The following is a 22,630-nucleotide window of genomic DNA, read 5'->3' as shown; positions in this document are numbered from 1 at the left end:
TTCATAAATAGTTTTATATATCTATATAATAACTTTATATAGTCTCCATATAAGAATAAGATACCGAGTAACCTCATTCTCTTCAATAGTTGAAAAATATACCATTTTATTTCCTACTGATGGACACTGAGCGTGTTTTTAGGTTTTCCCAGTTACAATGCTATAATATGTATCTCCATAAATATCTCTTCGCATATTTCTGCAAACATTTCTTAGATGTAGAATTGCACATCTGAAATGTTGATAAACAATGCCAAGCTGAACCCTGAAAAAAATGTAACAATTTAACCACTTATCAAAGGTGTATGATATTGTTTTCCCCAAACCATGATGACTCTAGGTATTTTTTTATATTCTAAATCTTCACCAATTTAAGAGGTAAAAAGTGCTGTTATTATTTTAACTTGTATTTCTTCTTCTATGAATTCCCTATTCATATTCTTTGCTTATTTTAAAATTAGATTGTCCAGATTATTAATTTGTAGCTCCTTTTAAATTTGGACATCATGTTTCACATATGTTTTGAATATTTTTCCATTGTTTTTTAGTTTTGTTTATGGGTTGCTTTAAAAAAATTTTTTTGGCAGTGGGGGGGTACTGTGCAGAAGATTTAAACTTTTATGTTTTCTATCTTTTCTTTTTTGGCTTTTGGTATTATACTTACAGATATTTTTCCCTCTCTGGGATTATAAAAATATTCTCAGTATTTTCACCTAGAACATTTATCATTTTACTATATTTTAAAATATAAATTTAACTTATTTAGAATTTATTTTTGTGTTTGGTGTGAAATATGGAAATAAATTTTTCCCCAAACTGCCAACTGTCCTAGTACCACTTATGAATAATTCACCCTTTCTCCAGAGATCCTCAGAATTCCCACCTTTAAAATACAAAATGCAGAAGAGATCTTCATCTGGGTTCTCTACCTGATTCTACCTCATTTGGGTTTTAAGCATATACAGCAATTTACTCTAGTGCCTCTAACTAATCCTAACTATTTAAGGCAAAGTTGGTCCAAGTAACAGAAAGTGGTGGTTCACTTCTGGATGGTCAGAAGCCAAGGTAATTTTTCAAAGCATCAGCAGCCCTAAGAAACAAGAGTAGTGTGGCACAAGGTGTGACAGATTCAAAGAAAGAGAGGTTGCTGCGTCAGTGTCTGGCACTCACTTCCTAGGGTGTCTCTTATGCACCACAGAGAAAAATGTATGTTAGTTCATTTTCTTTAAAATGAACTTACCTTCTCTCGCAACTCATCAACACTACTGCTTTCCAACACAACCTCCTGGAAGGGATCCAACTTCATCTCTGAAGGCCTCCACCGTCTTGACAAAACTGCAAGTTGTGACATGGATTTCATCTTCTCTGCCCCTAATATGCAAGATTAGGCCATCATTCTATTTACTCTAATGATTCATAATTTGCCTTTTCTTGTACTGCCTGACTAAACAAAAAGATTTACTTCAAGTGTTATTCTTAAAAAGTGGGCATGGGGACCTCCCTGGTGGTCCAGCAGTTGAGACTCTGTACTCCCAAAGAAGGGGGCCCGGGTTCAATCCCTGGTCAGGGAACTAGATCCCACATTCCACAACTAAAGATCCCACACGCTGCAACTAAGACTCAGCGCAGCCAAATAAATAAATAAATATAAAAAAGAAAAAGTGGGTATAAAAGAAACCAATTATCCCAAGGAGTTTTTGAGAATAAAATATTTATTCTCTTCCCCCAAGTCTCAGAAGATAATCGCTAACCCCTGCAAGCTCTCCTTCCACCAGCACTCCTAACTCCACTCCCTCGTGACTCCTGCTGGACACTGCTCTACCAATTACTCTCTTCTTTGCATCTATGATCTTTGTTCCTCTGTTGGCTTCTACCCCACAATCTAAAATCATAATCAAATAGCTTTCAGTTTATCTTCTTTTTTCACTCAAGCTATCATTAATCCTTCTCTTTTCATTTACTCCCAAACTTACTGATTCTTCAAAACCCAGCTCAACTGTCACCTTTCTCTTTGAGGTACACAAGAGCCAACTGTACTGATTTGGTCCTTAACACCTATCATTTTGGAATTTCAGGTTTGTAGTTCTGGCTCTCCCATACACTGTGCATCTGGGGGACAATCACTGGTCTTTATTCATTTTTGTAGCACCAAGGATCAGCAATGTCTGGCAAATTACAGGTCAATAACTGTTTCTTAGATTTAATCACATGACATATCTTACTCAAGTATTTCGATGCTAAAATATATACTGAAATGATACTGATGTAAGGACCTACTATCCAGAGACATGTTCTGGCTAATCCATCTCTGCTAAAATATACTCCCTCCTAACAAGGGTGATGTCTATGTCCTTCATCTCTTCTTGGCCTACCCAGACACAGCGATTACTCTCTCAGGCCCCAGATACTCAGGGAAGGAATTACAATCTGGAGCACTTGGCTACAAATCATAGTAGATGGCATCTTGGTTATTCCTTGTCTCCCCAGTTAACTTGTCACTTAATCAGAATTCAAACACTGAAATTTAAACCAAATTAGACCTGAAATAGCCTGAAATAGGTGAGGTGTTAGTATTATTGAACCCTCTGAAAGCTATCATAATCTTACATAAAAATATCCAGAACTTACGATATTTTAATTTCTATGGAAAAAGAAAAGGAAAATCAAAAACTTTCTAAGCAACAGCAAAGTCGCAAAAGAATATAGAACTAGTTGTTTCCCTTGATATCTCCCAAAAGCCAACTTTTCCCCCACTAACTCTTCCAAAAAACATTAGATTAAAAGTACCAATGTTGATAATTAAAACCAGGAGGTGTGACAAACAGAACTGCTCTTCTAGGTCACTGTTACACTGTTATGGGTTGAATCATGTCCCCCACCAAAAGACATGTTGAAGTCCTGAACTTCAGTACCTCAGAATGTGACCTTATTTGGAAATAGGGTCGTTACAATGGTAATCAAGTTAAAATGAGGTCATTAAAGTGGGTACTAATCCAATATGACTAGGGTCCTTATAATATGGGAAATCAGGACACAGATAGGAAAGCCCACACGGAGAACATGATGTGAAGATGAAGGTAGAGATCAGGAGGATGCATCTATAGGCCAAGGAACACCAAAGACTGCCGACAAACCACCAGAAGATAGGAGAGAGGCATGGAGCAAATTCTCCCTCACACAGCCCACAGAAGGAACCAACCCTGACAACGCCTTGATCTCAGACTTCTAGCCTCCGAAACTGTGAGAAAGTAAATTTCTGTTGTTTAAGCCACCCAGTTTGTAGTACTTTGTACCAGCCTAGAAAACTAATATTGTCACTGTTCTCAAAATCTCTGAAAAATTATTAATACCACAGCATCAAAACAAGTCACAATGAAGAAAGACACTAAATAACAAACATGGCTAAGAAACTTTTACTTTCTGTAAAAAGTACTAAAAATACAACTTTGAAATTGCAACTTCCCTGAAAGGAAGAATTCATATTCTTAAAATTAGAGAAAAGAAGAAATATTTAAAAGGCAAATGGTGCCCAGAGAAGAGACAGAAGAAACTCATTATTTGAAAAAATGATAACTTTGATTATTTCTAGAGAATTCCTGATATTTCTCCACAAGAATATTGATAATACCATCAAGAACTTCGAGGAAAACCTCCCAGTTGCTGGAAATATTAATATCTTCTTCATAAATATGATAATCCAAAAAGACAGTGCCAGGATTCTTCCATGTTTTTTTCCTTAGACGAAACCTACAAATGTGATAAGACATTTTAAACTATTATACTTTGAAATTCTTAACTTGAAAAAAATGACATGAATCTGACACACCAAAGAAAAACGAACTATGTTCAAACACAAAAGTCAAATGGTTATTCATTAAAATTTTGGGAAAATATAATGAAAAGCTCTCAAGACATCAAATTTAGTATCCTACAGAGGAAATTCAAACAAATGCTAATACTTTTGCTTAGTTCTATTAATCTGCAGTACTAAAATTCTGAATGGTACAGGAATTTAAAATTCTTCTAGTTTTCGAAAATAATACCAATCCATATCAATTGACCACATTGTCTTTCTTCAAATTGCTGATGACACTGTAATTTTACTTTACCTGTCAATACTGAGCTCTAAACCACATTGCTCCCTGAGCTGAGGAATTAGCTCCTCTTTTGATTGCCGTACAGTCATTCCTTTAGCAAACACAGCATCTAGCAGAAACTTGCACGGCTAGGAATATAAACATAAACAATTAGACCCTGAATTACACATTAAAATAAGGATCAACAAGACGTTTTATTTGCACTTTATAGTGTGACAATTACTGGACTGGGTTTAGGAGTCTATCTTCCTAGGTTTAAATCTTGGCTCCACTACTTACTAACTCTGCTATCTTGAGCAAGCTTACTTAACATTTCTGTGCCTCAGTTTTCTCATCTGTAAACCGGAGCCAGTGTCTTCCTCACAGAGTCATTGTGGAGATTAAATATGATAATACATTCATATTTCTCTTCTTGTAATACAATGACCATAATTTTGAAAGTAAAAAGAATCACCTTTATAGAGTAAAATGAGAGAAATGAATACTAATTCTCCAAATAAATTCACTGACTGTCTCAAAAGAGATACAGTATTCACAAACCCCAAATTCAGAAGAAAGATGTAAGTCAAAATGAATGTAATGGATCACATATAAGAGATATGACTGATGTCTAATAAAGTATTTGTTGAACAAATGAAGGCATTTTATGAAAACATTATCCCCTTATTTGCTGTTTTTCACATTTGTCTAGGTCTTCACTGAGATGTTATAAATGTCTTAAAAATAGTGTCTTTGCCTTATTCTTCTGGGTATTCACCACAATCTTATATATCACAGGAACTAAGATATTTTATTACTCCCCAAAAAACATAGCTGGTTTAGATCCTTAATCCACCATTTACAAGTTATATGACCTTGGGCAAGTTACTTCTCTGTGCCTCGGTTTCTTAATCTATAAAACGGGAATAATAGTACTTTTATAATAGAGTTAATTGATGAAGATTAGAAGGGTTAATATTTGTAAGCACTTACAGCACAAAGAGACACTATATATAATGCTAGTTAAATACTAAAAATGATTCTCTGAACACAAAAAGTAGTTAACTGTCATCCTTCTATAGCATTATACAATCATTCCCAGAAGCACAAACAAACCCCCTTTTAAAAGCAGAAAATGTTTGCCCCTCCAGCATTTGTAGCAATACTTTAGATCAGGGGGATGACAAAAATGGCTTGAGGGCCACGTTCATCTGGTGCCTGTTTTTGTAAGTGAAATTTTATTGGAACATAGCCACCACCATTGGCTTATGTATTGTCTGTGTCTGCTTCTGTACTACATTGGCAGAACTGAGTAGTTGCAACAGAGGCAGTATGGCCTGTACAACTGAAATATTTCCTAAAAAAAGTTTGCCATCCCCTTCTTTAGAGAGATAAAAAGAAATGTCTAGTAATCAAATCTGTGCACTGTATGTTTTTAATAACTATCAAAAGTTACCTTACATTGCTTGTAAGTATATTACTTACCTCTTGTTCATTGACTAGAAGCTGGTACACTTTAACTCTGTATTCTCCTTTTTTAAGTGCTCTCCCCAGTCTAATTGTAATCTACAAATTAAAAACAGTTTTTTTTTAGATGTATGGTCTCAGTAGAATAAACTACCCATTTTCATCTCAACTGTTTAGTATTTTTCTCCCAATTCTCTAGATTCTGGGCTGTTTGAAAACAGGTGTATCTTTTACCTCCGATTCCCCAGTGCCTAGAATACTAACTGGCACACAGTTAACATTTAACAAATGTTTGTTAGATGAATGGAGAAAACAACAACAAAAAAGCCAAATAACCACTAAACCTCAGGGACAAATTATCCTTTTAGGGTATCCATTTCACCTTACTTGGAAGTAGTACAAGATGTTCTCAAATCTATCATTTAAAACAGACTCTAATTATTCAGAATTATTTTAATCGACCTTATTGTCATCTGAAAATGATGAAAGTGTCTCATTCAGCCGGACGCTCTCAAACTCTTGATTGCTGGCGTACACGCGAAAGACCTTGAAGTGAGAGGACAAAACTCCAACAAAGGGCTCTAAATGTTGTTTGAAAGCAGCCAGAGTAATTCTTTTATCAACATGCACCATCAACCCTAAGCACACACACACAAAAAAGACAGAAAAAAAAAGTAAAAGAAACCTCTTAGAGTATAAATAAAGCAGATCATATACTTTTTATTATACTGTAAGCAGGAAAAAGTACCTTTTCAGTTATTTGACTTTTAGCTAATATACTACATTGAATGGACAAAGACGTGGACACTGAGCATATGCTAGGGATAATCTGACAGCTTTAAATGTTCTGAGATATTTAAGTGCTTATTTGCTTATTTATTTTGGCTGCTGAATTAAAAACCAAACTTATAGGAACTCTCTTCAAATACATACATTTCTAGATCTACACAGCAGTAGTGTGGGCTCTGGCTGGGTCCCACCCCTACCTCTTCTGCTTCCTTACTAGCTGTGAGACACAGAGCAAGCCACCAGCCTCCGTACCTGCATTTTGTCATTTGAAAAATGGAGCTAATAACAGTACCTACCTCATAGTATCTCACTGTAAATTCAATGAGATAATGTTTATAAAATAGTTTCATATATATATATATATATATATATATATATATATATATATATATATAAATCGCCTCAAAAATTGTTAGTAAATCTAGTTCTGGGATTTCTACTGGAGAAAAATGTCAAGACTAGTATATGAAGATGTCTGTTTTATCATGTGGTTGGTTGGACTGTAACAGGAATAATATCTAAATGGATCAGAAACTCCCACCTCCTCCAAGCTTCAGTTTAAGCTCTGTTGGCATTATAATAGTATTATCTTTGATGGGCTTTATTTTTTTCTAAGCCTTATTATTTTAATCTTTTGTCCTTTATTTTATAAGCCACTCATGAGGATATTTCTGGAATATGTTTCTATTTACTCTGGTCTTCATATTCTAGTAAAGAGCAAAAACTTCACTCATTTATCTTTCTCTTGTAACAAAGCAGTACAGAATGTAAGAGATGCCATGCAGCCTCAGGCCCATGGTCTCTTTGCAGCCCTAAGGCTCTCTCTAGAGCAGACCTCAGTTTTCTGTGAAATTTACATGAAAGGTTAAGGATAAAACCCTAAAACACTCCTGATTTCCATTCTCAGGTCATCTCAACTCAGGCTGATGAATTTTTCTAAATGGATTTTTCAAATAATGTCTATTTACTATTTTCCTGGTTATAAAATACTGGTTCACTAGAGAAAATGTGACAAGTATGAATTAGCAGAAAACATAGACAAGGTGATGAACTTTATTTACTGTATATATCTTTTGAGGCAGTATTTCTTTTAATTTGTTTAAAATGTCAGTTTCTAAGCTTTAAGGAATGCCCCTAAATGTTAAAATCTAGCTTTTGGCGTACAAGACTCTATTATCCAGAGAGGGACTAAATTTCTTGAGAGAAGGGTGTAATGAAAAAATTTCTTGATTAGAAATGAGAAGCCCATGGCTGGATTTCAGTTTTGACACTTCAGTCTGATAAATGGCTGTAGGTAGGTCATCCAATCTTTTTGAGCCTCCGTTTCCTCATAGCATTATTACGCCAGTCTCATTGATTGCTGTTCGACAAATATTACTCAAATAAAAGCTATCACTGCCATTTTGGTTTCTCTCATAACTCCTAGTAATGTTGTATCATAGGAAGACATGAACGTTTGTTGGTTATTGATATAGTCCAATATGGTGATTGGGACCAAGTGTTCTAGAGTTACATTGCCTGGCTGGAATGAAGTCCTGGTTCCTCCTCACATATTAGATTTGTGACTTCGACCTAAGTTCTCTGTACTTCAATTACCTCTATTATTAAATGAAGATAACAGTATTTATTTCTCATAATGTGTTTTTGGGTCAATACATGTAAAATGCTTAACGTAGCACTGACAAAGTGTTAGCTTAATTGATGAGCTATAATTATTTTGTAGTTTTACAGAATACCATCATATCATTTTTCCTATCTACCCCTTCATACAGAAAAGTTCAGTCTCTTCATAGTGCAACCTCAAAATAGCCTCAAAGGCTTTTCTTCTTTCTTTTATGTATTTCTTGAAAGAGGTGGTAGCCAAAATTGTACAAAGAAATTTCAGAGCAAATACACTACCATTTTTATTACTTTGGCCTTCCTGTTCATACCCCAGTGCTTGAAGACTACAACTAGGTCACACTGGGACAGTATTTTCAAAGACAAGTTCTATACTCCCTGAAACAATTCCTGGATTATAATGAATCACTTAAAGACCATCATTTTAAATGCTGTTTGGTAATTATCTAAATGAGTTGTCTACACGGTGCATGGTATACCACTCTTCAGATATCAAATTCTTTGTTTACCTATTCTACCTTGCCATTTCATCACTCTGAAGAACTTGTATTATTACGTATCATCCATGTTTCCCAGGCACCTACTTTCAGATCCCTGCAGAACTGTGACGAAGCAGTCTTACTAGAGACTCCTGAAACACTTGGCTGCTGGCTGTCATCCCCACTCCCTTTTCCCTAAGCCAGTTTTTTAAACATGAAAAGGCATTTTCCAGGGTTTTCACTTTTTCTTTTCAAACAAACCTTCTGTATGGCTCTGAAAGACTAAATAATTTGTAGAAAATGGTTTCTCTTCATCACGTTTTTTTTTTTTTAAGTTTTTTTTTTAAGTTTCTTTGAAGGAAGCTTCAGGCAAGATATAAACTAGAAATTCTGAATTATATAATCTCAGAGGATGGAAGAGATCTGTCAGTTTGGGCATTTGGACAAACAACAACAAAAACATATCAACATTGGTGAGATTTAAAATAATAAAAGAATTCATAAAATATCAGACTAAAACCAGCCAGAGAATTAGCAGGACAAGCAGGTTCAAGATACAAAATCTTGAATGATACTATTTCAATGAATGCTAGTAAATTAGCCCACAATGGATTTCTAAAAAGGTTAAAATGGCCAGCAATCTCCTTTGCAAAGATTTCATTAAGCATTCTAAGATGGAAATGGGACCCTTCAGACTATGATTCTAAATATTCCCACTGAATCCTTCCTACTGTTGAAACTCTCATGCAGTCTGATTTTCAGCACATCTTTCAAAAACAAACTCCTTGAAAGAAATTTCTAACCTTTTTCCAAAGAGAAGCTACTTTTAATTTCTGCAATGCCCTTGAAGGGCTGAGGATGGTAAGAAAGCAGAGTAGGTACTAGCTATTTTTCCTGTACTATGACGTGAGGTAAGTAAGTAACAGCGGTAGCAGTGGGGAGGTGGAGGAATGAGTACTAGGCTTACAACCAGAATACCTGAATCTGATCCCAGCAGTGTGACCAACTAACTGTGTGAGCTCAGGCAAATTATTTAACTTGTTTGAGCCAGTTTCTTCATCAGTGAAAAGTGTCTAACAATATCAATTTCACACAGCTGTTGAGAACTAAATGAGATAACATGCTAATAAGAGTTATAAGAAAAAAAGTCCATAGAAATTTAAATAAAACATTACTATAATAGAGCTTCTCTATCTCCATTTTAACTCATTAATCCACATTTTCGCACTTGAGTTTCTGCAAGATATAGGTATAGATGTCAAATAATTACATTGTTATTTGGACCTAATTCATTAAAAACACAAATTTATGTATTTTTACTACTGATTTCATGATTTCTGCCACTTCCCTTTAAAAGATCTAATTTTGAGACTACAAGTATCATAGCATTTAACTAATACAGTGGTTGTTTGTGCACCTTCTCTCCACAAGATGAAGCATAAGGCTGCATCTTAGTCATCCTTACTTCTGACAAATACATATCGCCTGGCACCTGGCATGTATTCAGGAAATAATAATTGTGTGGGTGTATAAATGGATTGATGAAGAGTGGGATTCTCTTCCAAAAGTAATAGGAGCAAATGCATTCAGTTAGAAGCCTTAACCTCTAGTAATGGTTCCACTATTTACTAGATATGTATGTATTTTGGGGAAAGTCATTCACCCTCTACGAGTTTCAGTTTTCTTATCAGTCAAATGAGGATATCATTGTTTGCTTTATTAATTTCAGAAAAGCTTCAAGTGAGAACAAAAAAGTGTTTTGAAAACTAAAATATAAAAATATAAGGGGTAATATTAATATTTGCCTTTCAGACTAATGCAAAGTATTTAGGTTTTCAGCTATTTCCCTTTTATACTTGAAGAAAGATTTTGTATCTTGAACCTGCTTGTCCTGCTAATTCTCTGGCTGGTTTTAGCCTGATATTTTATGTATTCTTTTTTTTTTTTTTTTTTTTTTTTTTGCGGTACGCCGGCCTCTCACTGTTGTGGCCCCTCCCGTTGCGGAGCACAGGCTCCGGACGCACAGGCTCAGCAGCCATGGCTCACGGGCCCAGCCGCTCCGCGGCATGTGGGATCTTCCCAGACTGGGGCACGAACCCATGTCCCCTGCATTGGCAGGCGGACTCTCAACCACTGCGCCACCGGGGAAGCCTTATGTATTCTTTTATTATTTTAAATCTCACCAATGTTGATATGTTTTTGTTGTTGTTTGTCCAAATGCCCAAACTGACAGATCTCTTCCATCCTTCTAAGATTATATAATTCAGAATTTCTAGTTTATATCTTGCCTAAAGGTTCCTTCAAAGAAACTTAAAAAAAAAAAATGAACAAAAGAAGGCCCTTTCCTTTCTCTGACTTTTCCGGTTGTGTATTTTTTAGGGGGTGCAGGAAGGGTGCAGTTTGGATTAGGTGATGGAGGAAAGGGAAGGAATGCACAAATTAAAAATTTTTCTAGGCAATGAATATAAAATTTTCTAAAGTGTCTGGCCTTTTTGGGGTATATTATTTACTATTTAAACTAATTCTTTTCTTTTTTTTTTTTTACTTAGTACTGTTATCATACTTCTTTCCTTTTAAAAAAATTCTTAATTCTTTTCCTTCTTTCCTTTTTTTTTAAATCATCTCACAAAAGTTCTGACATCATTACCATCACAGGCCTAATGCACAGGTCTAAAGACACCGTCTACTGTAACTGCATCAAAACTGAAAGCAAAGGAGAGAGAGGATAATCTTATAACCCAGGAAGCTACAGGTAATCTTAGGACAAAGCATCTCTTAGCTGATTCTTAACTAAAAATTTAAATAAACTGATAAAAAAAATTAAGGCTGTTTCAAGGAGCCTTTTTCTTTTTAAGTACATACATTTATGTCTTTCCCCAGAACTTTCATCTGCAGCATAGGGTTCTGCTTTGAAATACATGTACTGTATTTCTCCCCTGCTCTTGCCACTCTCATCATATTCACTGTCCGTTCCAGAGTCTTCTTCTGCTGTATCCCACGTCTCCTTTTTCCCTTCATTCGCTTTAGTTCTTCTACTACTCGTGATGCTATGAGAGTCAAGTCCATTAGCCAAAGGGATTTGAGCATTATCTGCATTGCACAAAGTATCACTGCTATGACTTGAGCTAAGAATGTCACTGTCCACTGAACTTGTACTCCTGTCATTATTCACATCTGAATCTGATCGTTCTTCAGACTGAAAATTTTCGGGATCGGAAGTCTGAATATGCTGTTCAAGTTCTCTATTATCCACTGAGGCCGAAGAGTCCCTCTCATTGAGAGGTGATTCAATGTTTTCAAAGTCACTTGTCTCAGTACTTTTGCTGCTGTCCCCATTATCTCCCTCCTGCTGCTGTTGCAGTGACAAGCTTTTGAGTTTTTCAGTGCTTTCTTCTAGAATAGCTTCCACAGACTTTAGACCCCCTGCAGGTCCTTTGACTCTTTCACAGTCATCATCCACATTACCAGCGTCACCCCCAGCTTTCTGGTATGCTGTCCTTTTGGAATAAGATCCTGGAGATTGTTCAGGTAACAAAACAAATAATCTGATTGTATTTGCATGCCGATCCAGGAGTTTCCATAAATGAGAGTCTGTAAAGGCCATCTGGTAATCCAAAGTCTCAGAACTTTCAACGAACACCTGAACAGTAAGTCAAAGAGTTATACTACATCATTAATTCTTATAATGACATTATCATTCATTATAAGAATAATATCGCGTCAATATAAGACAGTGCACAATAAATTATAAAATTTGAGATGATAATGTTTCTGAAGGACACGCCCATTGTTTTGGAGACTAAATAAAATATTATGTTCATATGTCTTTGTAATTAGCCATAGAACTGCTAAACAAATACCTTGTTCATCGGAAAATGGAAGAAAACATCTTGGGAATGCAACACCAAAATCCAGGTTATATAAAAAATTTAATGGACAAATGACTTGATTCTAGAGCAAATTAATTGCAAGGAAACAAACATGTAAGGAAATCTTTAGATTAAAATAAACTTGAGAGATATTATGGACTTTATTTAGATCCTGATTTGAACAAACAAATCTTATTGAAAAAAATTTTTTTTAAGATAATCAGGGAAATTTGAATATTGACTAGGTATTGGTTGATATTAAGGCATTTCTATTAATTTTTTAGGTGTAATAATGTAATTGTGGTTATGTTTTTAAAAAGAGCTCTCATCTTTTAGAAATATAAATTCATATTGCTTGTAGATGAAATGATATGATGCTGGGAATGTTTTTCAAATAATCTGGGGGAAGTAGTTAGTTAAATATACATGAAAAAGACTTGATAATTATAGAAGCTGGGTGATAAGTACATAAGGGTTCATTACACTATTCATGCACTTCTGCATATGTTTGAAAATTTCCACAATAAATTAAAAAAATGAAATGCATATACATACATCAGGCAATTATGAGTAGTATTTTGAATTCTGCATAAAAAGATTATTATTCAATAAATGTTATAAATCAGGACTATCAGCTAACCATTTAAAGAAAAAAATAAAGTTAGATCCCTCCCACTCCTTACCCTAAAACAGTATTAGGGTGGATTAGCGATTTTAATGTTACATACAAACGTCACACAGAAGACTGGAAGAAACCAGGGGTGAATAAAAATTACACATCAGAATTAATAAAACAATACTAAAAAAAAAAAAAAACCAAAGAGGCTAAATATGATAAAAGACTAAACTGCCCTAAGATGAATGAGACTGGAAATGGTGATAAATAAAAAAGACGGCAAATGAGGAATATTTGATACAATTTATCCAGAGTAAACCAAAGGAATAAAAACACAGGAAAAATGATAAATGATGGAACACATAATGATATCAAGAGATAAAACAAAGAGATCAACATGAACTTTCTCTTTTCTTACAGAGATAAATGAGTAGGAAAAGGGAATAATGTGGGGTGAATCCAAGATAATAATTTTCTCCACACTAGGTATGCTTCAGACTTTCACCATGAAGTACTGCTTTATGGGAGAAGCTCAAGAATGAACAAAATTCAGAGAACATAATCATTGTGACCAGAACTAGTCATGAAGGCTCCACCAAAGAAGGAGGACTAATCTGGGGCTTGAAACAAAATGTAGGAAGAGGGGGAAACACTCCAGGAGGGGCAGTGCATGAACAAGACAAAGAGGAGACCCAGCAAGACTGACTGAGAAGACAGAGAAGCAAGATGTGACCTGACTATAAAGGAAGGTAATTATTGGGAGGATGTGAGAATCCAAGAAGTAAATTTCAGACAGATGGTGAATGGCAGCATAGAAAATAGTCATGAAAAAATAAAAGACATACCTTGTTACTTCTAAAAAACCCTTCAGCTTTCAGGGTTTTACTGGGCACAGTGAGAAGACGCAAATCATTGTAGCAGCGTTCCAGCACTATTCTCATTGTTTCAGCAGGTAAATAGATGGCCTACAATGAAAGTAATTTAATTTAAAAGTGCTCTTTCAAGAATAATTCTGCTTGATTTGGAAATATGGGAAAATGAGACATTGCTGAGTTCTTCTTAAAAATAGCAGAAAGAAAATTAAGAGAAAAATAATCTTAGTAGAGCTTTACAAATTTTTAAAGAATCTATGGGAAAAATTATTAGTTCCATCCATTAATTATGATGTAAATTAGGAAAACAGAGTATCACTTATAAGTGTATGCTCTGAAACTATTTTAAAAGTAACAATTTTTCACTAAAAGTTCTATTTCTCCCAAACTCATGAAGTAAATGAGGTGATTTGATTCCAAAGAAACTGAGTAACTGACTTTGAGAACTGATGTCAAACCAACACCTGTTTAACTTCTTGACTTTTGATGAGTTCTTCTGTATTCTGTGAATAGTTGTTAGTACTTTTACTAAATCAATTTTCTTCTGTGTAAAATGAGATTAAATTAGTAGGTAAATTTTAAAGTTTTCTAAAATTCCATGTCCTTAATTTTTGGTGTTATTTTGTAAATTTCTCATGAAATGAGCAGATAAAAATAATTTACATTTTATAAAACATGATTTGTTTTACAGCTAATGATAACTAATTCTTAGGCAACCTCATTATACTTTAAACACTATATTTCTTGGCATCCTGTTTTCTGACTGCCTTTATTCTTAGACATATTTTTCCCCAACAAAATTATGAGCTTATTCAGGGAAGGAAATCCATGTGTTTCTTTTGTACTACCTCAGTGCTCATATTCTAGATTAAACTGTAATACAGAGCAGTTACACTAATGCTGTCTTTTTATGAGTAATTTAATCATAAACTATGACTTCACAGTATGATTTGTTTCCTCCAATTATTACTTTGGCAAATTGTTGGAAGTCATTTTTTTTTTAAACAGAAAAATAATTAAAAACTAACTTCTATATAACACTTTACAATTTCTTTCCCACAAAAAGAGCATTTGTTTTGTTCATGTTCACAACAACCCTGTTAAAATAGGCATTAAAAAACCCCAGATGAGATAAAAGACAATACTACCATAAAATGAATGAATGGAAACTGGAAGTTCCTTGACCTGCGATTTCTGAACAATTTCCACCACACCAAGGGAATCTTAACCTGGGGTTAATTTTGCCTATGTTTGTGTACTCAATGTTCTATAGCATACAAGACCCCTGAAAGGATAATAACCATTTCTCTGGAGTGGAATAGTTTTTTTGTCTAAGGAAATCTGAATGTTTCATTATCATATTTTTCCAGTTCAAAAATTCTGAATGAGCCTATGCTATTTACCACTAACTCACATAATGTGGCTAATATTTGATTCATCACCTTTCTCTTCTACCTCTATTCATCTATCACTGTCTTTCTGGTTACCCAAGTGTGAAACTCCTCAGGTCTTCTGTGCTCCTGCCTTGCTCCAATGTTTACCAATCACAAGTGCTGCCAATTCTATTTATACATTCATTCTTACAATAGCCACTTCTTTCATTTCTGGTCATAACGCCTTCACCTGAATTATTTCAACAACCTCCTCATCTATGTTCCTGAGTCCTCCCTCAGCCCACTGGGAACACTAGTTTAGTGTTGCCAGAATTACCACGCTATAGCAGAGCTCTCATCATACCACTGCTGTACTTAGAAAAACAACCAACCAACCAACCTACTTCCTACTGTTTACATTAAACAGGGCCCAAACTTTTGAGTTTACATTTAAAAACCCTCCGTGAGATAAAGTGAACTTGTTTTCCAGGCACGTACTTTACAATGATCCAGCCAAGCACACATATCATTGCTATGTGCACTTGCTTCACACTCCTTACCTCCACACTTAGGTCAATCTGTTTCTTCCATATACAGCATCGTTCTCTCCTAACCACAGTTGTCTCCTATCTATAAATACTGGCTCCTTGAGGTAAATATTGGTTCCTACATCTTGTAACTATCACATAGTGCTTTGTACACAGCAGGTACTTAAAAATATTCATTGACCAATTTTAAAACTTACCTTTGAAATAAGCTGTTTGAACTCTGTAACTGTTTGATTTAAGTAAGCTCGAACAGTGATAGGAGCAGCTACAGATTCTGCCTTTAGATCAACAACATGAACCTTCACCATCACTTCTGTCCCATTGGAAAAACATAAAAACCCAATTGGAGGTTATTTTTTAAAAGGTATTTCACATGAGCAATGCATTCTAAATGTGTTTCTAATAGATGGCAAAGAAAATACTTTTCTAATTATCAAGATGGTAGATGTATATGTTATACATGTTAAAACTTTCACAATTTACCACATTACAAACATATATAAAGAAATAAAAAATGAAGCTAATAAAAAAGTTCTTACAGATCTCTTTAAAAAATGACAAAAGTCAAAATGCGACTTTTAAAAATAAGTGCTTTGTTTCCTTATAAAACATTAGCACCACTGTCAAATTTATCAAGCATATTACAAATATGTACCCAAAGTTCCAAAATACAGACCAAAACCACAACACTAAATAAACGTAAATAACTAGAGAATGCACAACAAATACTAAAGGAGACATAGCAACTCTACTTGCTTTTGACAACCTTCATTAAACAATTCAAGACCTTGTTCATAATCAAAGACTTCTTCTCCTCAAAATAATATTCTCTATATCTTTGGAAATTTCAGCAGAAAACCTTTTGGATTACATGTTTGTTTTCTGACTTAAATTCTTCATGTTACAAGTAATTAATTAATTAATTAATTAATTAATTATTTGGGCTGCATTGGGTCTTCGCTGCTGCTCGCGGGCTTTTCTGTAGTTGTGGCGAGTGGGGACTACTCTTTGTTGCTGTGCGTGGGCTTCTCGTTGCAGTGGCTTCTGTTGTTGTGGAGTATGGGCTCTAGGTGTGCAGGCTTCGGTAGTTGCAGCATGTGGGCTCAGTACTTGTGACTTGCGGGCTCTAGAGCACAGGTTCAGTAGTTGTGGCACATGGGCTTAGTTGCTCCATGGCACATGGGATCTTCCTGCACCAGGGATCAAACCTGTGTCCCCTGCATTGGCAGGCAGATTCTTAACCACTGTGCCACCAGGGAAGTCCCCATGTTAAAATTTAAAGCCACCTTCTCCTCTCCTATTTTCAGGAGATCATTATACAACTTAACTTTTAGTCACCAGAAAAATAAATAATCTTCAAACACCGGATTTAGTAGATAGTTATTCTCCAGCTTAACTGTTTTAATCTCTTATATGTAGTATACGTCAATACTCCATTTTCCCCCAAATGTTGCTAATCTAAATCTGAATAAATATTCTGCTAAAGTCTTGATTATTAATGAATAAAGGAGATTACTTTATAAGGTTTACAATCCACAATGACATTTAGAATTCTTTTTAAAAAGTGGGCTTTTGCTGACCCATGTTATATTTTTATCATAATTTTTACAGTCTAGTTCAAAAATAATCTGCAGGGACTTCCCTGGTGGCGCAGAGGTTAAGAATCCACCTGCCACTTCAGGGGACATGGGTTCGATCCCTAGTCCAGGAAGATCCCACATGCCGCAGAGCAACTAAGCCTGTGCGCCACAACTGAGCCTGCACTCTAGAGCCCACAAGCCACAACTACTGAGCCCGCGTGCCACAACTACTGAAGCTCACATACCTAGAGCCTGTGCTCTGCAACAAGGGAAGCCACTGCAATGAGAAGCCTATGCACCGAAATGAAGAGTAGCCCCCACTTGCTGCAACTAGAGAAAGCCTGCGCGTAGCAACGAAGACCCAACGCAGGCAAAAACAACAACAACAACAACAAAAAAGTCTTCAAGAAAATGCTCCAAAGGGACTCTTTACAGAGAGAGTGGAGTCTGACTAAAGGAGCTCTTGAAAGAATACCACACTTAATCTACTTTGGAAAGAAGAGCCTTCATAAAAAGGGAGGTGTATAAGATCCCCAGAAGAACAGAATTTGAGTTATGAAACCATAACCATAATAAGGTCCTCAAGGAGACCCTGAAAAAGAGACTCTACTTCTGAGACTTTATGGGAATATACCAGGGTCTTCTCTATAAAAAGAGAGAGGTAGAGGTAGAGGTAGAGGTAGAGGTAGAGGCTGGGGCAGGCGCAGAGGTAGGGAGGGAGGACGATTTAGTACTGGAGAAGAAAAATCCCACTGAAGACTATAAGCCAGAAGTTTTGTTGTTTGTTTCTTAAATTTTGTGTATAGCTTTTTGGGAAGTAATCTAGAACTTAATTCCAGGTTTGTTGCTGACTACATCCCAACCTATCAGAATTATTCTACATTTTAAGAACATGTAAAAAATTTAAAAATAATTTCTACAAACAAAAAACTTTCTTATGAAAATTTTAAGTCCTTTACAACTCAGAATACCATGAAATTCCTTACCTCCGGGTTTGTAAGACTGGAAAACCTGATCGGGTCTTCTTGTCTCCAACAGCAGATCAAACATGTATGTTGACTTGACTCCACCTAGTAAAAGTCCCATTGGCGTATCTTCTTCTCCTTCATATGATCGTTCAAGATAATCATGAAACTCATCATATTTAACAAGACGACAGCAATCCATAGGTATTACCTCTTCTAAATCCATCATCTAAAAGAATATAACACCCGAGGAAAAAGAAAAAAAATATATAGTATTGATATTTTAGTCTGATGTGTAACTGTACTAACAATAGGTCCTAACAAACAATAAAATCCATATATTTATGATTTGCATCAAAGCTCAAAGGCATGACTTAAAGGGTATTTTAAAATAACCATAGTTCATTATCCCTCAAATTATCCGACCTATGCACTAACATATTTTAAAGACTTTTTTGTTTTTACAAAAGTTAACATTCTAAACTTTAGATGTACTCAAAATTAATGCACTGTAAGCTACTGCTTTATAACCACTAAGCTGGAAACATGAGGGGAAAACAACCAACTAGAACATGCATCTTTTGTTATCTTAATCCATTTTGGAGAAAAACTGGTAATTAATGTATCTAGTAACGATCTCCCTAAACACAGGAGGATAGCATGCCTTGTAGAGCCACCACAAAGGTCATAGCTTCTATGTCTTCCAAGTGCTACCAGACTCCTCTCTGAACCATCCCCTTCAATCTTAGCCTCCGGAACACCAACAAATTGGGCACAGGAATTTCTATCAAAAATTTTCCCTCTAGTACATGTCACTAGTAGATGGCATACCCTGGATGCAACATCACTTTAAGTGGGAGCTGAACCTCCTGGAGAAACATAGTAGGATTGCTTAGAAGTATTCAATACTCATCTGAGGTTTGTGATTACAACTTTAAAGAAAGCGTTGCTGTAAGCCTTGGTATGTCCCCATTGCCCTCTACTCCTCCATCCCTCACTTCCCACAAATGGAGCTTTATTTTTCTTACATAAGATTGATTTATTTCTCTTTTCTATTTCACTCTTTACATTTGTGAACTTAAACTTTCTATTTTTTAAGACCAGATTTTTTTCTTCCTACATTAAAAACTGATGGAATATGAACTACCCTTAGTGCTATCACTGATTGACCTTACTGTGTAAAACTGTTTAAAGACATTTTCTCCATTTTAGTTTAATTTGGTTTCACTACTGTTTTGCTTGCAGTCCACCATTATGTTTAAAGGATTTTTAATCAGGTGAACCCAGAGCCATTCATTTTATTATTTGTTCATTCAATTATTCATTCACATACCCATCCAATTTTGACTCTCCTGTTTACCAGGCAAAAGTAGTGGAAATGCAACTGTGAACAAAACCAGAACACTCTTCACCCTTGTAGGTGCTTACGGTTTAGTGAGGGACATTAATTAATTAAAATAGTCACACAAATGTAAATTTTCAGTACTGATAAAGTTCTGTGAAAGACCAGGTACACAATACAAGTTCTCAAACTGTGTGTGTCTAAAAACCACTTGAGGTACCTGTTTAAAATGCATAATCCTAGGTGCCAAAACATAAGTTCAGATTCATTTGCAGGAATTTGTTTTTTAATAGGAATGTGACTCTGGTGTAGGTTGTGCTGGATCACACTTTGAGAAACAATGCCAGCTATCTTGTGAATTATTTTTACTTCTTTCATTGGTTCTACATATAATTATAAATGAAATGACGTAGTATGCAATTTTTTCTCTAGGTAATGACTGTTTAACTTTAGTCAAATGATGTTAATGTTTACATGGAAAGGGCAAAAAATTTTGTCAAGTATAACAGATGACATTTAGAATAATCTGGTTAAAGAATGCTTCTTTTTCTATTTGCCTTTCAAAACCCACTTATAAATTTGCATTATTCTTAGAATAAAATGCAAACTTCTATTCTTACACAGCCTTTAATTTCATTTTATGTGCCTCTATTCTCATTCAAGATGATCTAAACACAATGCACCTTTTTTCAGCTTCTTGATCATATACTTCCTCACCTCAGTTTTTACACATGCTGTTACCTCTACTTAAAATACTCTTCCCCAACTTCTTGCACAGCTGTCTCCTCATGGTTTAAGTCTCAGATTAAATAACCTTAATATACTACTGAATTACTTTATAGCATCTAATAAAATATTTGCAAACTGTGGTGTTTAAATATTTTTTGTCTGTTTTTTTCCCCAGTGGGATTGTAAACTCCAAGAAGGCAGTGAGCCTGTTTTGCTCACTCTGGTACCTCTAACACCTCATGTGGTCTTGTTCACTCAAGTTCTCTAATGCATCATATAGTAGACACTCAATAAATATCTGCTAAATGCATATAAAGAATAAATAAATATTTTTGTTTCTAATTCTATTTCTGAGTTTTAGAAAGCTTTAACTGGCTTTCGGAGTGAGAAAGTTCTCAAAAGCAATGGACCACATTCCAGAGAAGAGGTGTAAACTATACTCTTTAAGAGACATAGGATTTAAGTGGGCTATCAAAGCTACTGCAAGTGCTTATATTACTACTGACTATAATAAAAACTTGGGAAAATGTTAATACTGTTATGTAAAATATCAATAATTAAATGCCAACAGTGCAATTAAACATACCTTATAAGCCATTTCTACTGCTTCCTTTAATGTCTTATCCTTATGAACCTCCAATTTATTTTCCATCATCACTTGTTTCACAGGATGCAAACAGAATAATTTTATCTAGAAAATGTAAATGTAAAATATCATCATTAACTCAACAGGTCATAAATCAAACTTACTTCTTTTGTAGACAGTATTTTTTCCTAATAGTCAAAAATATTATAATTAAAAAAAACATAATTGGGATCATTCTGTCTATTTATCTCACTTAATAATTGATACTGTCTCATGTTATAAAAAAAATTCAAAAGCATTAATTTTAACAACTGTATGCATGCTTCTTTTGTTTGTTTGTTTCTTTTTTTTTTTTTGCGGTACGCGGGCCTCTCACTGTTGTGGCCTCTCTCGTTGCAGAGCACAGGTTCCGGACGCGCAGGCTCAGCGGCCATGGCTCACGGGCCCAGCCACTACGCAGCATGTGGGATCTTCCTGGATCGGGGCACGAACCCGTGTCCCCTGCATCAGCAGGCGGACTCTCAACCACTGTGCCACCAGGGAAGCCCCTGTATGTTTCTTTATAAGCATGTATCATAATTTATGTAATCACTCTCCTACTGATATATATTCAAGTTGTTTCCAATTTTTCCCTAATTTGGAAAATACTGTGGAGAATGTCCTTGTGGTCAAAATTTTTACCGCATCTGTCATTAACTCATTAGGTAATATTTTCTTGAGAGAATTATATAAAAGAATATGAATTTGCTTAAGGCTCTTGATAAATCCTACTCAAATTCTAGGCAGAAAGATTTTATCAATTTATACTTGTAGCAGAATGTTACAATGTTCGCCTCACTGTAACCTCACCAGCACTGAGCATTATCACTATGTTACTGTTTTAAAAAAATAAATTTATTTATTTTTGGCTGCATTGGGTCTTCGCTGCTGCACGCAGGCTTCTCACTGCGGTGGCCTCTCCCTCTGCAGAGCACGGGCCCTAGGCACGTGGGTCCCAGCAGCTGTGGCACATGGGCTCAACAGTTGTGGCTCACTAGCTCCAGAGCACAGGCGCAGCAGCTGTGGCTCATGGGCCCAGCTGCTCCGTGGCATGTGGGATGTTCCCGGACCAGGGATCGAACCCGTGTCCCCTGCATTGGCAGGTGGACCCCCAACCACTGCGCCACCAGGGAAGCCCATGTTACTGGTTTTTTATGCATAAAATGAAATCACTTTACCTCAGTAATATAGTTGGTTATACTGTTTAATGATCACGATGGCATAACTATCTACAGAATCAACCCAATGAGTCAGTGATGAGAACTGCAGTTAAGCAAAGTTCAATAGCACTTTTTAATTAAAAGTAAAATTAGGAAATCTAACCTTGCATGTATTGCGCTCAATTTCTCGTTGCCTCTTTTCTTGTTCTTCCAATTCTCTCTCTCTCTGCACCAAATTTTTAATATGTTCTGGATATTCATCTACTTCTAGAAATTCTATTAATAGTAAAAACAGGGTAAAACAGTGCCACTGAGATTGAGCTTCCTTTATTTAATTTTGTTCTACTCTGTTCCCAGAGTATACACTTCTACTATAGCTGTTATCAAAATATATCTCAACTACATCAATCTTTCAACTTGGAACATGAGCTTCTTCCAGACACGGGTGAAGAGGTAGATAATAATGACACATGGTTAGGTCTCAAAAAAGCCATATCTTTATCTGTATACCTCTTGGCTC

At 35.5% G+C, this 22,630-nt stretch overlaps 1 protein-coding gene across 2 annotated transcripts in view; it reads right to left on the bottom strand.

Annotated features, from left to right (window-relative positions):
- The window catches only part of USP47 (ubiquitin specific peptidase 47), a 129,553-nt gene that overhangs the window by 2,300 nt on the left and 104,623 nt on the right, over positions 1–22,630 (bottom strand). For both annotated transcript variants that reach the window (XM_060102928.1, XM_060102929.1), the window contains 11 exons: positions 22,274–22,386; positions 20,912–21,016; positions 18,276–18,483; positions 15,907–16,022; positions 13,762–13,881; positions 11,294–12,071; positions 6,006–6,181; positions 5,562–5,642; positions 4,110–4,225; positions 3,629–3,747; positions 1,241–1,371 (listed from right to left, as the gene is read on the bottom strand). In XM_060102928.1, the coding sequence (XP_059958911.1) occupies positions 1,241–1,371; positions 3,629–3,747; positions 4,110–4,225; positions 5,562–5,642; positions 6,006–6,181; positions 11,294–12,071; positions 13,762–13,881; positions 15,907–16,022; positions 18,276–18,483; positions 20,912–21,016; positions 22,274–22,386 (2,063 nt within the window). The remainder of the gene's footprint in view (positions 1–1,240; positions 1,372–3,628; positions 3,748–4,109; positions 4,226–5,561; positions 5,643–6,005; positions 6,182–11,293; positions 12,072–13,761; positions 13,882–15,906; positions 16,023–18,275; positions 18,484–20,911; positions 21,017–22,273; positions 22,387–22,630) is intronic.

The sequence above is a fragment of the Mesoplodon densirostris genome, chromosome 7 (assembly GCF_025265405.1).
Source record: "Mesoplodon densirostris isolate mMesDen1 chromosome 7, mMesDen1 primary haplotype, whole genome shotgun sequence".
Taxonomy (NCBI): Eukaryota; Metazoa; Chordata; class Mammalia; order Artiodactyla; family Ziphiidae; genus Mesoplodon; species Mesoplodon densirostris.
Note: the sequence above shows the minus strand (reverse complement) of the source record. Positions and strands in the feature narration are given on the sequence as shown.